Raw genomic sequence first — 17,592 nt, 5'->3', positions numbered from 1 at the left:
AATCGTCGTAGATCTCATTAGCTTCATCTTGATCAAGCAGGACCACCAAGTATTCGTACACCCCGTACGGATCATGGGTGGATCGGCTCTTTGAGCCGATTCACGGGATAACCTCGAGAGCCGATCGAGGCTCGTATTTAACGTTTACATGTATGCCCCGCAGAAACTAAGCGAGGCAATCTCATCACCTTCCCGACCAGGTATAGGTCGGTGGCACGCCCTTGCACTTCGCAACGCCGCGTGTGACCGGAAGAGCATTGCGGGCCGTCGCTCGGAGGGGTCTCAGCCCGCCGCAGCTCTAGGCTCCCCCGGCTCTACAGGTGTTGACAAGGCCGCCGCCCGCCGGTGGGTTTTGGCAGTCAACACATTCTCGGCACGCCCGGTGGGACAATCGTCTACATCGACCACATCGCCATCTACATCTAAGATGGCGGACGGCACGCCGGTCACCCACGAGGATCCGCCGGTAACTACGTTGCTCGGCCGATGCGCGAAACAAACAATCAAAGGAAGGCCGATAGCGATGACTTCGGCCGATGCGGACGCATTACTCGTCCTCCCGACGGAGCCTCGGTGCCCCAGATTTCCGACGAGCCGACCGAGGTTATGTTCACCACATGGTTGCTTGGGTCCAGCGGCGATCTAACGGACGAGCAGCCACGTCGACTACACGAGTCCCAACGGGGCTGACTCGCAAGTACAGCGCCCGGGCGTAACGCAGAGCCGATATCTGTAGTTACCAGACAGATTCGGCTCGAGGGAGGCATACGGTCACCACGCCGGACAGATGGTAAACGATAGCCGGTGGAAAATCGGCTAATAAAAAAAAAAAAACAAGAAGGAGAGAAGCAAAGCGTTGCAAACGTAGCGATCAACATATCAAGGCCCTACCGAGAAGCAGAATCATGTGTCTATGAAAGCCCTCATCGGAGAAACACGCCGAGGGCGATAATAGCATCAACACGGATGCGTTCCGCCTCGGCAATCTCAGCTTCATCATCCGCGTCTTTGCCCGTCACCAGCCTGATTGCTCGTGGAACGGATTTCAGCCGGATCGGTCTTCGGATCGGCCGTGAGATCTTTTGCTTCTTCTTCGCAGCGGGCGACAAGGGCCTCCTTATCTTGGATGAGCTGTTTGGTCACCCCGACCCTCTCTTCGAGGTCCTCCAACTCCTTGTGCAAGGTTTCGAGTTCGGCACGGGTGGCGTAAGTATCCGTCTTGGCGTCCGGAGCAGCCTTTTTCTCATTGAGCCGTCGGCACTTCTCGGCAATATCGGCTCTCGCCGGAAGTTGGGAGTGGCGAAGAGTAATCCTTTGGCGAGCGGATTGAATCCGTGACTTGAAGACCGACAGGGTGACGGCGGGCCAAAGCTTCACTTGCGTGTGGTCATAGGGAGATGAGAATGGATACCCGCGAGGATGCCTTTGACTTCTTCGGAATTCTCAATCGCAGCCTCAATAGGGGTAGAGAGCAAGTCCTTGAGGCGCCGGAGCTGGCCACGGACCGTGCCGATGTCCGGCTCCCCACTTGCCTTGGAAGGGGTGGGATCAATGGATGCTCGGGTCGAACGCAAGCAAGCTCGAGAGATCACAACCCCGGCAAGGCCAACACAAGTGAGTTTAGCAGGTGACAAGGAACCGACAGTAACCAAAAGAAAAAAAAAACATACCTCTCCCAAGGGGGAAGGAGCAGCCGGCGCAATGAACGATCGGCTTTTCCGGGGACTCGGTTGAATCAACCGCTCGTACAGCCCGCGGGCGTCGGGGCAGCTAGATCCAGTGGTAGCGGACGGCCTCTCGTACCTCCTCAACATCCCCGCTAGAAGTTTCGGCGGCCTACAAGAGGAAGTGATTAGCCGATCCAAATGATAATGGGACAAGCATGAAAGCGTGGCCGCGAAGATCATTACATTCGAGACCTCCCGGCTTGATGAAGAGGTTGGTGGGTTCTTACGAGCCCTTTTGACACAGCGGTGCTTCGTACGTAACCCCGATCCGGTCGGGGCCCGAGGAACAGGGGTTCCGGTGATCAACCTCTTCTTGGAAGCCGGCGCCGGCGAAGCCGTCTCGACTCCGGGTAGTGGACCTCTCGGAATCACCCGAGTTCGATTCTCCCCGGCTGGTTTCCTCGGCTCCGCCGGAGGATCCTTCAGCAGAGGCCTCGTAGGAAAGGATACAAGCGCGTCACGAACAAATTCTTTGAAAAAGCGGACGAACACCCGCAGGTCCGAACCAACTTACACGCAAGCTTTCCCGGGCCGGAGCTTTACGCTTCGGGGTTTTCCCGGCCGCTACCTTCCTCACCGCCGTCCTCGCCCGAGTCGAGGCTCGGGGGCAACGGCCCCGAAGATGCTTTATTTTTAGAAGCCGATTTCGGTGAAATCGGCCGACTCGCATTATAACTTTCTTCGTGGGAGGCGAACTCGGCGTAAGAGAACCACCGGTGCCGGAGGAAGAAAGACGAAAGGGGAGCCGTCGGCTTGTGTAGGAGCTGGGCCATCTTGTTGCCGCCAAGAGAAGAGAGTCAGTTCACGGACAATCACCATAAGGCAGTCACAAGAAATACTTAAGGGACGGTACCTGGTCGGCAGGGGGATCATATTCGGCGTCAAGCTCCTTCAGCTGCGGTCCTAGTGCCCTCCTGAAGACATGGGTCTTCCACATAGACCACCAAGTTTCAAAACCGTCGGTGGTGAAGGAGAAATGGAGGTCGTGGGGAATTGGTATGACCAAAGCGTCGAAAAGGTATAGCACCTTTGGGCGGTGAGGATGTCGGCGGCTCAGCTCTACTTGTCGTCGGTGGTGTAGGAAGAAGTGTGGGGGCACCTGTCCGAGACCAAGCTGCCGAGCCGCTATTATCGGTTGATAACACTCATAACCGGGCTTGATGATCCGGTTCGAGGTGCTCATGCCAACAGGGAGAAAGCAAGGACGAATCATGAGGGAGTACAAGTGCCGTGTGCCGGCGTCATCGGCAAAGTCGTCCAATCGGAAAGAGACGGGGTTTTCAAAATTTGCCGATTCAAGTATAAGGGTGGAACAGGGGGTTGTCTAAACCCCGGAAGAAAATCTTAAACCACCCCGTCGCTTCCTTGGGGATCAATCTCGCTACCCGGAGACCATACAGGGCTTGGCCGTAGCCGGTGCATCGAATTTCCTTGCCATTTTCATCCGGGAAGGTGCAGCTGGTCAGCGATGGGAAGTCCGGGATTTGGCTTTGGAAGTACAGCTTGGGCCCACAGCTGAATGAACCACCGGGGGCCGCCGCTTTAACCTGTCTTGCGGGTGAACAGCTTGACAGACATCGCTTGAAGGGATCGATAAATCTCTCCAAGGAATAACTTGCCTAGACCAAGTTGGGTGCCTTTGGCGAGTTCATAGGCCAGGGAGAGGTAGTTCTTGGTAGGAGCAAGTGACGGACCACGTAATATGAAGTGCTCCAACCGAAGTTCAAGAAGGCCGTGTGCTCCCTCTCTCGTCACCGGGCCTTTGGTTTTCATATAACGATTGAGATAGGCACCTCAGCTGGTACACTCTTTTTAGAAGAGAGAGTGAAAGGGACCTTTGGCAGCTTGAATGCGTATGGGCCGGGAGATGCAATGTCTAGCCCCGTGATCATGGCCACATCCAAGCAGGTCGGAGTCATAGGGCCATGACCAAACATGAAACAGCTTCAATGCGTCGGACCGTAAGTAGCCGATGGTTTTCAAGATGTTCTCATTCTTTTCAAGAGGAGACAGCGATAATGACAGGGCATCGGCTATTCCTATGGTTTCCCAAGTGGCATAGTGGGATTTTGATACCCTGCTGTACCATGCCACCCAACCTTCAGGGGGATTGGGCCAGGCTCGCAGGGGCCGGCCCAGGAAGTCGATCTAGGTTTTGGCTCACAAAGGGGATTCCGTTAGCTTCGCATGAGATTAACAGGCAGGGCTCTCGAAGAACGAGGACCGAGGCACATCGAATTTGCGAGAGAAGGATGTGGCGTAAGGATGTCCGAAACCTAAATTAGTGGCGTAACGAGGCATTAATTCGAGCGTTTGCATTAATCCCGTGTCGAAGTCAAACGGCGAGAAGAGGTTGGGGATTACCTTCAATCCGTAAACCGTGGTACCGGTGTTAGCTGATTCCGCCATGAGATGCGTTGAAGAAATTGGAAGCCGCGCGGTCGAGATCCGTGTAGGGGGTGGAGGATTGGAACCGCTCGAGCGACGATTTGGGGATCCGACTTGTCTTTGCAGATGGAGGTCGCGGGTTACCGTTTGGAAGGATGGCTAGCTCAACGTTACCCGGTGTGTTTATGAGAGAGACCGATGCGGCGCCATCGGTTTCCTTTTTTAAAAAAAGGATCGTGTGATTTCGACTATCGGCAAAACGGCTGGCTGGAAACGCTTCTTCAGTATTAAAAGAGGGTTTTTTTAAAGAGCCGATTGTTCAAGGAGAGCCGATTGTTTGCATACCACCGATGCCATGTCACTAAATCTCGCCGCCTTCATTATCGGCATCATGGCTCCTCACCGCAAAATATGAAGAGACAAGAGGTACCGCAACGGTGATGCCACGACATGACCCGACGAGAGAGGAGCATGATGATTTTGGAAATAATATTTCCAAAACCAGGGGGCATGTGTTATCACCAAGATTTGACCAAGTCGGAGGTGGGCCGCAATCAAGGTGGGCTTAAGGAAATATACGTGGAGAATTACATGAATCGGCCTTTTATACCAAGTTGGGCTTAATTGCCCGTGTATTTGTAACATATTAGATCGCATTTTAGTTTAGAGATAAGATCTTACTCGTGCACGGTTTAGTGCACGCCCACATTAGAAAGTCCCCCGGACTATAAATATGTACCTAGGGTTTATGGAATAAACAACAACTCACGTTCAACCCCAAAACAAACCAATCTCGGCGCATCGCCAACTCCTTCGTCTCGAGGGTTTCTATCGTAAGCGACATGCCGCCTAGATCGCATCTTGCGATCTAGGCAAGCACAAGCCCCACGTTGTTCATGCGTTGCTCGTATCGAAGCGCTTTTGATGGCGAGCAACGTAGTTATCATTAGATGTGTTAGGGTTAGCATTGTTCTTCGTTTAAGCATGCTTACGTAGTGCAACCCTTGCATATCTAGCCGTCCTCACGCCTATCTCAGTGTGGGGGCGGCACCCCGCTTGATCATTATTTAGTAGATCCGGTCCGTTACGATTGCTCCTTGTTCTACAAGGATTAGTTTAATATCCGCAATAGTTTGGCCTTACAAAGGGGGAGGATCCCGTGGCACGTAGGGTGGCGTTCGCAAGTCCTAAACGGGATGTTCCTAGGATCAACTTCATGTTGGTTTTTTGGCCTTGTTTAGGATCGGCTTACGAGCACCGTGCGTGGCCATCCGGCCCAACCCGGAGTAGGATGATCCGATTATGTGGTGAAAACCCTAAATCGTCGTAGATCTCATTAGCTTCATCTTGATCAAGCAGGACCACCAAGTATTCGTACACCCCGTACGGATCATGGGTGGATCGGCTCTTTGAGCCGATTCACAGGATAACCCGAGAGCCGATCGAGGCTCGTATTTAACGTTTACATGTATGCCCCGCAGAAACTAAGCGAGGCAATCTCATCACCTTCCCGACCGGTATAGGTCGGGTGGCACGCCCTTGCACTTCGCAACGCCGCGTGTGACCAGAAGAGCATTGCGGGCCGTCGCTCGGAGGGGTCTCAGCCAGCCGCAGCTCTAGGCTCCCCCCGGCTCTACAGTGTTGACAAGGCCGCTGCCCGCCGGTGGGTTTTGGCAGTCAACACCATCTTGGAGAATATGTTGGATAGTGACACTCCACTATCTAAGTTGTGTAGTTAGCACCACAAATCTGAGAGTATATTCCTCCTTGTGTTGTCATAATACATGCTTACCTTAAGCAAGTATGATCCACTCCACTACCCCTTTATACCTCATCTATGGCGGGATGACTCTCATCTCGGCCGTAGTGCAATACTAGTTCAACTCATGAAACTATAGGTTGGGAACCCCTCAAGGTTTACCTTGTTGTAAATGTTTATGAAAACCTTGGGTGAGGCAATCTTACCCAAGCGTATGGTTTATGAAAGGAAAGGATCTTGACAAAGATGGTTGGAAAGAGGAAGGTGTGTGTGACTTGGGTTTTTGAGAAAAACGACACATGGTTCTTTGTATTCGCCGGAACAACTAAACAGGCGCAACCATAGCTACTCCAACGTGGGCACGGGGCTTAACTTGACGTTTGTTCTTCTTAGCATGAGGCACCGCACAACTATACAAGGGTACGGTTACCCCCGAGTCCGGGTTGTCATGGTTGGGACAATAGTATAACGGGAGGCCTTCGGGGCTGACCCGTCCGGAAGACACTATGGGTCTCCCGGCTTGGCGGTGGAGCCACGCTCTAGAGGAGGTGAGCTGCCACGGTGCCGGGGAGGTACATACTCCATAGGGTAGGACCTCGTGTTAAGTCGAATGGGCGAAAGGTTATGTCCGGGTATCCGTCGTGGCATATGTCGTTATGCGGGGATGATGCCCACACGATAGGTATCCGGATAGTTGTGGTGAAAGTGTGCAAACTCCGCGAGTCAAAACTATTCGAATAGCCGCGTCCGCGGTCATGGACGGTTGGGATGGCCGTTACCGAGCTGTGTCGAGTTTTGGTTTTGAAAATGATTTCCAAAGGAAATGTGTGTTGGAAGTACCGGAAGGGTACGGGAAAGATGATGTGCCGACCATGTGGAGATGGTCGAGGAAAATGAAACAAAAAAAGGGTGACCCTTCCTAGTGTTTCATGTAGAGGAACTCTGCTTTAACAAAGATATAGAGATGTCATAGGACTTTCTTAGTGTCCCCTTCAACTGTGATGTGGGATGCTATATCCACAAGAGAAACTGATTCTCTTTCACATGCTATATCCACCGGAGAAACTATTCTTCCTCTCTTGTCTTCTTTAGTTAGAATTGTTATCACCTTCTTGATGGTTTGCGAGTACAATTCAAATGTACTCACGGCTTTGTCCCCGGCTATTTACTTGGCCGGACCTGGAGGACTTCGACGGATGAAGAAGGAGTTGACGATGTCTATGCGAGCTAGGAACGTCTTCCCGCTCGGTTGCATGTAGGGTTAAGGCGGATGACTTGGGCTCTACGTCGCTGAAGTGATTCTCGCTACTCGATGATTAGATTAGGCCCTTCGAGGCTATCTTGTAAAGATGGGTCATGTGACTTTATTGTAATTTTCTTATTCCGTTTTGTAAAGGATGATGTAATTTGATATCAGTTCGGTTATGTGTTCACGGCACACTGATCATGGGAACGTGAACTGTATACATAACAGGGTATTTCGGACAGCTAGTCCGGGTCCCCACAGACTCCCTGGACCCAAGGGACCGATCACAGTAAAAGGCAGTTTCGCGTTAGCTGATAAGTGCGACAAGGGTTTTCATCGACTGTCAGAGACTTTCGGGATGCAAGCAGAGTATATGGCGTCAAGGCTAACAACTGACTATGATGTGTTGCCAGACGTAGGGAGGCGCTCAAGGAGCCAACCTTTGACACTACCAAAGATTCCAAGAAGGTGCAGATCCACCCGGCAGATCCCAACAAAACGACATCCATTGCAACAAACATGGACCTCGCATAGGAAAGCGCGCTCGTCGAGTTCCTCCGTGAGCGCTGGGAAATCTTCGCATGGTGTCCAGCTGACATGCTAGGAGTACCCAGGGAACTTGCCGAGCACCACCTCAACTTGGATCCAATGGCGAGGCCAATTAAACAACCTTTGCGGCGTTTTTCGGAACCAAACCGCAAAGCTATGCTGTCAGAAATCAATCGACTCAGAGAAGCCGGCTTTATCAAAGAGTTACATACGAGAGGCCACGTGGGTAGCTAACCCAGATCGGGTCCCGAAGAAAAACACAGAGGTCCTTCGCATGTGCGTCGACTTCACGTGTCTCAATAAACATTGTCCAAATGATCACTTTCCCCTCCCAAGGATCGATCCAATTATCGACTCCACGGCAGGCTGTGAACGTCTTTCCTTCCTGGACGCATATTCTGGTTATAACCAGATCAGATTAAAAGAAGAGGATGAGGTCAAAACAGCTTTTATAACACCTTATGGCGTGTTCTGCTATAGAATAATGCCCTTTAGATTGAAAAACGCGGGAGCAACATACCAGCGGATGATGCAGAAGTGTCTCGCCACACAAATTGGCAAGAACGTACAAGTATATATCGACGATGTCATCATAACAACAAAGAAGGGATCAACCTTGATCGAAGATATGAAGGAAACTTTCGACAACCTTGACAAGTTCTGTCTCAAGTTGAACCTTGTCACTTCCCCTCAAAAGCAAGGAACTACGGGAATCATCTCGGTGTCTCCGCGTGCTCCACTCTCGGTTACCTCTATCATTGATTGCGCATTCGTATCTTGTCTAGCTATATCTTGCTTAGTTGTATACCTAGTCATCTAGGTCAATTCACATTGTTGCATATCTAGAGAATTTACCTTTGTGTCAAGTGTAAACTGAAAAAGAACTAAAAACTGGGTAGCACCTAATCACCCCCCTCTAGGTGCGGCATACGATCCTTTCAAACGACAAACATTCCCTATATATGCACCATACATTATGCTTCTCATCCAGGACACTGCGACGTCCGAGGATTTGAGTGGGTATGATCTTGTGGAGCATCTTGTCAAAAAGCCTTTTATATGTGAAGAGAAAGAAGGGTCCCTCTACCACCACTGTTGCCCCTACTCCTGGCTCTTTCATGGGAGATGCCCGTGCTAGTGTTATAACTCATGGGCGCTAGGCTTCCTCCCACACAACAAGAAGGAGGTAAAGAAGCTTAACTGGTTTTAGAAGCATGTTCTGTGCATGAATGTAGAGATTCACAAGGAGAACTATCGGGCCAACCGTGGGCGTGCAGATATTCAGAATACCCAATAGGTTATTCTTCACAGGATGAGTGGTGAGCAAGCCCCTCCTCCACAGCCCCATGTTCATCCATCTTACACCAACTGGTACGCCTCTCAGGTCAACTGGACCGAGCTTGAACAACACCTTCTAAGGAGCATTTTTCTCGCCCCTCTCCACCACCAGCTCAGGACAGTGATGAGGAGTACGAGTCTAGCGAGCGTAGAGACTCGGAGTGATTCCCTTGGGATATATATCATTGCTCTTTTTCCTTTTTTTGGCATTCTGATGCTAAAGGGAGAGAGGTAGTTCTATTTAGGATTCTCCGGGATTTGCATGGGTGGCACAAGCATATGCTTTTATCATTCTTTGAGATCTTGTGTCCTTTTATTTGTCATTTATGTTGAACATTCGCCTTTTCAACGTGTGAACCATGTTCTATGTGCTTGTAGTATGGTATGTGAGATATGGATTTCAGTTTTATATTAGTGTTGAGACTATATATTATTGTATGGTGTGTGACTTATAGATTTTGGTATTCTCTATCACCATATGGCTATGATCTCTATCTCAAAGTCTCAACTATATGTGATATGATGTCTCTTGCATATTGTTGTTATAGATGTTGCTTACTTGAATAAATGAGACCACTCGAACCTATGTGGATGATGCTCAGTAACACAACCACATCCAACGTGTTTCATTAGACTGAAACAAAAGAGATTTTTTACATAATTAATCAAACTATTTATTTATTTATTAGTTGTTTGTGTTTTATTAGTATACTTGAAATATTTGTGGTCTTATAGATATTTTGTTGTTCCACTTGATTGACCAAATGTGTGATAGAATCACATCCCTTCATTTACTGTTCTTAGATCAGGACTTCAGAAGCAAGTGGTTAACTATGGTGCTTGGTATCGTGCCATGCCGAAGTACTATCTGAAGCCACTAAAATAAGATTTGCTAATAAATGCACTTTTGATCCCAGGTACATATGCTCCAAAAGATGAATTTCAAAATATTTGAAAATTGAGAGATTTTTTTAGCCCGTATATCTCTGCATTTTATGTCATCACTTATAGTTTCATAGTGAAATAATAATTTCGGTGGCATGTCCAAAAAATACAAACGAATGCCTAGTGAAAAGCCTTATTTTAGCATCGATTTTTGTCTTTTTTGCAGAAGCCACATAACAATTCAGTTTCCACTTCATGAACACGTGTGATGTTGAGATGTATGCGCAATATTTTGTTCTGATTTTTTGATATTTTTAATATATTTAAAATGTATTCTTAATAAAGGGAGCATATGCACTTAGAAGCAAAAGCACCATGTCCGATTTGCTAATCAATATTTACTTTTTAGATGTTTATTTTAGTACTATAATGTGTGTATTGTTCTTTCGCGAACACATGGATAAAACCAGATAGTTAGAGAGTGCAATTGCATGGTGGAGTTTCTCCTAAAGTTTGAACTAAAGATTTTTCCAAGCTCAACAATAATTTATTCCCCCTTCCGTTGTATATAATTAAGGAATAGATGTAAACTAAGCTATTTTCATTTCTCTACAAAATGCATAATTGTATAGTTTTGTATCAACAATGTGACAAGAAACTTATATAACAAATTTTCTCCGATGCATCGACTTGCACGATATTTGTACTTGAAACTGCTAAATAATATTGGGTATACAAATAAAATGCAACATTAGTAATATCCATCTCCCAAGTCCTCTTGAAAATTTGCCATGGAAGGCACCGGTTTCATCGGTGTTGGAGTAGATGATCGATAAGATGAGATGACGATGGCGGCACGTAACACTACTCGCGCTTGCGAAGTGGTTGGAAGAGGAGATGACGTGCTTGACTGTCAAGCACGCTATCGACATACTAAAATTATATTTCCGTTGCTCAGAATGTAACCTGTACAGGTGTTCTTTGCCAGTATATATAAAAAGGACAAGATAGTAATATGGCAACATCAACTAAATTTAGATTTGAGGGAGTAACATTTATTTTACCTTGCGTGGACAATTAAACGCTATGGCGTCACAATTCAGGTTGGATTGCACAAGCCAACCACATATTTAACATATCAAACACTCTAAATCAGTGTTATGCACAAGTGAACCACAAATTTAACATATCAAACATTCTAAATTAGTGTTATATATATTACCTTCATCCCGATTTACAAGGCCTGCACATTTCTAGATCGTTAATTGGACAAACATAACATAAAATTATATAACACAAAAGTTATATCATTAGAAAGTATAACATCTAAGTTTTTTTAATAATCATATTTTATAATATTTACATTATATTATGTTGGTTAAATTTACGATCTAAGAATACACGCAAAACCTGTAAACCGAGACGGGGAGTATATTAACAGAAAGGCCTTTGACACAGCACCGAATTAAACCGAATCAGATCCAAATCGAAGCAAAAATCGAGGGAATTCATTCATTTTCAAACTCGCGGGGTCAGAATCCAAACCGTGTTCTGTGGTTGCATCACTTTTGGCTGGCTCCCTCTCTCGCGCATCTGCGCCAAAGAAGACTCCGATTCTCCCCCACGCTCCCTCCCCTGCTCCGAATTCGACTCACATCGGCGTGATCGTCGCCTAGATCTACTGCCTCCCCGGAGCTACCTGCGCAGCTTCTTTGGTTCAGGAGGCGGCGGCGGCACACAATTGCGTGGTTTGGTGCGTCGCTGGGGTTAGGGTTTGAGGAAACCCTAGCGCGATGGCGTACCGGCCGTACGCGCCGCCTCAGGGGGGTTTCCCGCCGCAGCCGCCGCCGATGAACCCGTATGGCCAGCCGCCGCCGCAGCAGCCGGGGTACGGCCACATGCCGCCGCCGCCACCGTTTATTGCGCCGCCGCCCCCGCCCGGACCGCCCCCGCCGCACCAGCCCCAGTACAACTTCGGCCACGGCCCCCCACAGCAACAGCAACAACAACAGCTGCCGCCGCCGCCCCAGTTGTATTACCAGCCCCCACCGCCGCCGTACGGCGGCAACAGCAGTCAACCTCCCCCTCCGCCGCCGCCAATGTCTCCCCCTTCGGCGCCGCCACCACCACCTCCGGCCCAGCCACCCCTTCGGGAGGCTCCGCCGGCCCCAAAGGAGCAGCAAGCCAAGGCGGCGCTGCCCAGAGTGGAGACGGAGGAGGAGCGGCGGGCGCGCAAGAGGCGCGAGTATGAGAAGCAGAAGGCGGAGGAGCGGAAGCAGCAGCAGATGATGCGCCAGTCGCAGGCAACCATCCTGCAGAAGACGCAGCAGGTGCGCACCGCGCAACAGAAGCAGCCGCAGACGCAGAGCCGCCGCCCCCAGGCGTCGGCATCAGCTGGGACACGGATGGGGACAACTGCGCCCCGCCCGGCCTCTGCTCCCAACACTGAGAGGTTTGAGAATCGGCTCAAGAAGCCGACAACGTTTCTCTGCAAGCACAAGTGAGTATATTTAAATTTTGGGCTTATTATGGTCTGTGCAAATGCTGGTTTCTTAAAATTGTAGTCTTTTTTTATTTTATTATTCTTGTAATGCGCTCGGGTATCATTTTGGTTGACCCTGAGGGTTGCCTAATGCCGCCATGCGGAATTAAGGCAACCGGTAAGCGACAAGCGACCTATTTAAATTCCGGTGCAACTGCCAACATCCTTGGTAAAATCAGTGTGTTAGGATCAAAAACCAGCCTTTCCTTTTTCTACATTTTTGGTGCTTTCTTATTACTTGATCTGACTAGTTATAGCCTATTAATGATTCTTATGGTTTGCACATACTCTATTTTTTGGGGTTAATTCTTGATAGTTTGGTGCAATATACTCCCTTCATAAAGTGGCTATTTTGGATACTGTCACGGTCTCCAGATGGATCAAAACACAGCTTTGACCAATTTTTCCACCGGAGTATATATTTATATAACCCAGTAAAATCTTTTGTTTTGAAGCAAAATTTACGCGTGTGATATTTAAGTATCTATTGTTGAATCTGTATATTTTTAAAGGTTTTGACACTTCAAAATTTCTGGAAGGTTGAATTTGTTTCTGTCCAAAATGAGAATTCTATCAAAGAAACTAAAAAGAGGAAACCCTTTCAGGCAGTTGGCAGGCACACCAATCGGCAAAAGTGTATTTAGATTGGAGTAACTGATTTACACGGAATGTTTGTCATTCTGTGTTATATCGTAATTAAACTATCTTTATGACCCTGTTTTGTTTTCTTTGTTGATGCAGGTTTAGAAATGAACTGCCGGATCCAAGTGCTCAGCTGAAATGGCTGCCTCTGAATAAGGACAAGGACCGGTACATAGCCTTCTTTTCTGCTCCTTTTTTTTTTGGAGTCAGATCTCTGTTTTGTGGACATATGTTTGGTGTAAATGCCATTCCAATGTTGGTTATCTAGTTTGACTTTAATTTTGTTAAATGACCATTCCCTTTATTCAGACAACGAGGATTAATCACATATTTGATCATATGGCACATAGCAGGACCAAGCCTGTCTTTCTATCTGCTGTCAATCCCATGATAATCGTTTGCTGGTAGAAGCAGTCCCAAAACTTCACCGGCCATTTCTTCATATATACAACTTAACATCAAAGCCCTTTTCCCAAGCAAGTTGGGGTAGGCCCATTTGGTCATATATGAAGCATAAATGATCCAACATGTTATGGACCGCAAATATATCGAGCTCCTTAGCCACATGGTTCCTGCCTCCATTGTGCCGTTGTGCTACCTTGGTCCAGGACCAACTAGCCACAATGTAATGTGTAACTTCCATCGAATAGTCAAATAATGTGCATATTTTACACTGTTGCTTTGCTAACCCAATCCAATTATTTGTGGTACTTATGTGTAAACAAAAGATCGAACCCAGAGCTGTTTCCTAAGTTGGTTACTGAAACATAAAATTTTGTTTGTGTGAGTGAATGGTTACTATTTGTTCCCGTGCCAATTCCATGAGATTTGCAATACCCTCTTTTCTCATTACACCGTTATTTTTTGGTGTTTCTCTCAGTTGTACCTCACTCTGTATCTTGCAGTTAGTTTGGGGCAGCATTACTCAGTTTTTATTTTTCTCTATATTGCCCTTCCACAGATATACCAAATACAGGATCACTTCATTGGAGAAAAACTATATGCCTAAAATGATTGTCCCTGAGGATCTCGGGATACCTCTTGACCTACTTGATATGACTGTATACAAGTAAGAATTAAGCCAGCAATATGTTTCCACAAGAACCACTTCTCTGTTGATCCTTTATTGCTCCCCTAACTTGAGTGCTAAACATGCATTCAGCCCTCCTGCTGTTCAGCCGCCCATGGCTCCAGAAGATGAAGAACTATTGCGTGATGATGAGGTTCTCACCCCTGTTAAACCAGAAGGTATAAGGAAAAAGGAGAGGCCAACCGACAAAGGCATGTCTTGGCTGGTCAAAACACAATACATTTCTCCACTTAGTACTGATGCAGCCAAAATGGTAACACCATCTGATTCTTCTCTAAATATAGTTACAGACTCTGTGCTGGATTACTTTTAATATACTAAATAAGGTAATTTGGCCATTCCAGTCCATTACTGAAAAGCAAGCGAAGGAAATGCGAGAATCACGAGAAGGTCGTGATAATGTCCTGGACAATCTTAATGACAGGTATGACTTTTTGTACCTAGTTCATTCTTCAATTTCTGAAGGGTTACCCTACTTTGCAATCCTGGTGCAGCCAATGACTTGATTATGTGCTTGTGTCTATCAGACAGAAACGGATCAAAGCTATCTCAGAATCCTTCAGAGCAGCTAAATCACGGCCTGTCCATCAGACTAAACGTGGGATGGAACCAGAGTTTGTTCTCCCGCTGGTACCTGATTTTGATAGGTCTGACTTCTCATATGTTACTTTATTCCATGCATTCCTCATTCTTTTTGAGAAGACCTAGATTCTTCAATCTTAACATTTGATGTGTGTTGACCAGTCAGTTCATTGAAGTATGTTTTGTTGCCAGTTGCTTTCCTATCTATGTTACAGAAAAAAATGGTTACTTGCCACCAGCTATAATCTCTTCATTGTGCTTCATAATTTTGTTATTGTTGGAAAGAGGATCTTCCCTCATAGTATATGATGTAATTTCTTCTGCCTTGCCATTCAAAGTAACACCATGATTTTGTGTTGCCTTGGAGCTATACAAGCTGGTGGATGAATCCAATTGGTTTCAAATCTGCTTTTCTGTTGACCTCTGTAGGTATAACGATCCATTTGTCATGGTGAATTTTGATGGAGATCCTACAGCTGATTCAGAGCAATTTAATAAGTTAGAGAGATCTGTACGTGATGAATGTGAATCCAGGGTGAGTTTCTTTTCTTCTGCCTTTAGCTTTCTAATTTAGCCGTAACTTAGGTTAGCATGCTCATGTGGATGTGTGCGTACTAATTTTCAGGAGGCGGTATTATAGAAACTGATATTTTGCATTGATTGAATGTCAATATCAAATGCATTTAATATACATTTATGTCCAGAAGTTATTTTGATACTTGCTGTGCTCTTTCTACCTATACCATTGTTTAAAAAGGCACATCTAGGTGCGTTTAAGCTTGCCTAGGTGCTAGGCGACAGCAAAAGGCCTAGCGCTTAATCATGCTATGCGTGCACTTCAGCACACCTAGGCTTCACATCTAGGTGCGTTTAAGCTCGCCTAGGTGCTAGGCGACAGCAAAAGGCCTAGCGCTTAATCATGCTATGCGTGCACTTCAGCACACCTAGGCTTGTGCTTATGCGAGGTAGGCGCTAGGCAGAGGCAAAATTAGAATTATCGTGTAGTGCTTTTTTGAACCTTGAGATATACCATTGCATATATTTGAGGTATTTCCATGTTCTCATGATAGGCTCTGATGAAAAGCTTTCAAGTCAGTGGTTCAGACCCTACAAAACAAGAGAAATTTCTAGCATACATGGCTCCAGCACCTGTTGAGGTATCTATCATGTTCTCGACTCTAGTACAATTTATTAAAAAATGTCACTACACATTGTTATGCTTGTACTTTGTACCTATAGCTTGTCAGTCTGATAGTGACTATGGTTTCGTTTAGCTTGTCAAGGACATGGATGATGAAGATGAAGATATTCAGTACTCCTGGATTCGTGAATATCACTGGGAAGTATGTGTCATTTTGCTATTTTTCCATGTTTGTGTTTAACATTTCATTCTGCTGGTGTAAAAATCCATTCATACCTTTTCTTGGCTCATGATTCAGGTAAGGGGGGATGATAAACAGGATCCCACAACATACCTTGTCGCATTTGATGATGATAGTGCAAAATATCTGGTAACTTCCTCTGCATAATTTTATGTAAGATATATGGCGATGATTCATTGAACACTTGTATGACATTATAATGTCCTTTTTGCAGCCTCTTCCTACTAAGTTAGTATTGCAGAAGAAGAAAGCTAAAGAGGGGAGAACTGGCGATGAAATCGAGCATTTTCCAGTGCCTTCCAGAATTACTGTGAGCAGGACAGCACATGGTGATGAGATGGAACACGGAGAATCGTCCAGGATGCATGTATGGCTCATTTTTCCTTTATAGTTGCTGGCATGAAAGATTACTGTTCAGTTAACTGTTTAGTACTAAAACATATGGTAGCTACCTTAAATTTTCCTTCTTCAGTTCTGGGTTTTATTTTGTAGATTTATAGGTGGTTCAGCTTCTCAGCAAGCCATATGTGTAGCTATTGGATTTCTTGTGATCATTTCATGTTCGCCTTAGCATGTTCACATTTCTACTATCCCCAGTTCTCCATGTTAGAGCATGAATAGTCATATTTATGCCTTACCTTTAACTAAAGGTTTTCTTCCTTCGTAATTTTAGGAGAATTCAAAGCGACGAAGGTCTTCTGTTGATGATGACCTTGATGAGCATCCGAAGCATTCTCGTGTAGAAGACATGGACCAGTATAGTGCAGACGAATATTCCGATTGATCAACAGATACAGATCATCATTTTCTTGCGCCATCAATTTTTATCGTCACACATGAATCTTTGAAGATTCATACGCGCAAGCTGTGGTGCTGCATTCGTAAGTTATAAGGTGCAGGGCTGATGAAAGAGCATGCTGGGTGCATTTGGGCAAGACCAGATTTTGTAGTGCAGAGCGCGGAAAGCAAGGCAGAGTGTAACTGGACCTAGAGACCCTGGTCTCAGTAGTGATGGTAGAAGGCCTCACCATAATTGTAAAAACACAGCTTTGTAGTCTTGGAGTGTTCTCCACTGATGTTTTGATGATATAGGCCACCATTTTTGTTTTGCCTCCCCCTCTCTCCCCCCATTTGATTGTGTAAGTACAGTGATTTATTTATGTAAGGATGCTGGAAAGCTGTATTATGGTAACTGTTCCTTGTCTGGTGGAAATGATGATCACCATGTTTTAAGGTTATTTGTGCACTAGGAATGCTAAGGTGTGCTAGTGAAGATCAAGAGCAGCATTGCAATAATAGTAAACTGAAGTTTCATGTTTTTGGTTGTTGCAATTGTGATGTCAATTGACAAACTTGTTAGGGGTTTTTCATTTCTAACGAAAAAAACATTGTGGAAAAATTGCTATGATGCATTCTCTAACTCAAGAGGAATATTCTATTCCAAATGAAAAGATATTTAGTA

At 46.3% G+C, this 17,592-nt stretch overlaps 1 protein-coding gene across 1 annotated transcript; it reads left to right on the top strand.

Annotated features, from left to right (window-relative positions):
* Positions 1 to 11,433: 11,433 nt before the first annotated feature.
* On the top strand, positions 11,434 to 17,368 carry LOC124687356 (protein PAF1 homolog). Its single transcript, XM_047221152.1, has 12 exons — positions 11,434 to 12,392; positions 13,176 to 13,244; positions 14,038 to 14,145; positions 14,239 to 14,419; positions 14,511 to 14,590; positions 14,694 to 14,813; positions 15,178 to 15,283; positions 15,819 to 15,905; positions 16,023 to 16,091; positions 16,188 to 16,259; positions 16,345 to 16,497; positions 16,804 to 17,368. Exons 1-12 carry the CDS (start codon positions 11,686 to 11,688, stop codon positions 16,912 to 16,914), a joined length of 1,863 nt encoding a protein of 620 aa, XP_047077108.1. The 5' UTR covers positions 11,434 to 11,685; the 3' UTR covers positions 16,915 to 17,368.
* The last annotated feature ends 224 nt before the right edge of the window (positions 17,369 to 17,592 follow it).

The sequence above is a fragment of the Lolium rigidum genome, chromosome 1, assembly GCF_022539505.1.
Source record: "Lolium rigidum isolate FL_2022 chromosome 1, APGP_CSIRO_Lrig_0.1, whole genome shotgun sequence".
Classification (NCBI taxonomy): domain Eukaryota; kingdom Viridiplantae; phylum Streptophyta; class Magnoliopsida; order Poales; family Poaceae; genus Lolium; species Lolium rigidum.
The sequence above is the reverse complement of the archived record's forward strand: the minus strand, read 5'-3'. Positions and strand labels throughout refer to the sequence as shown.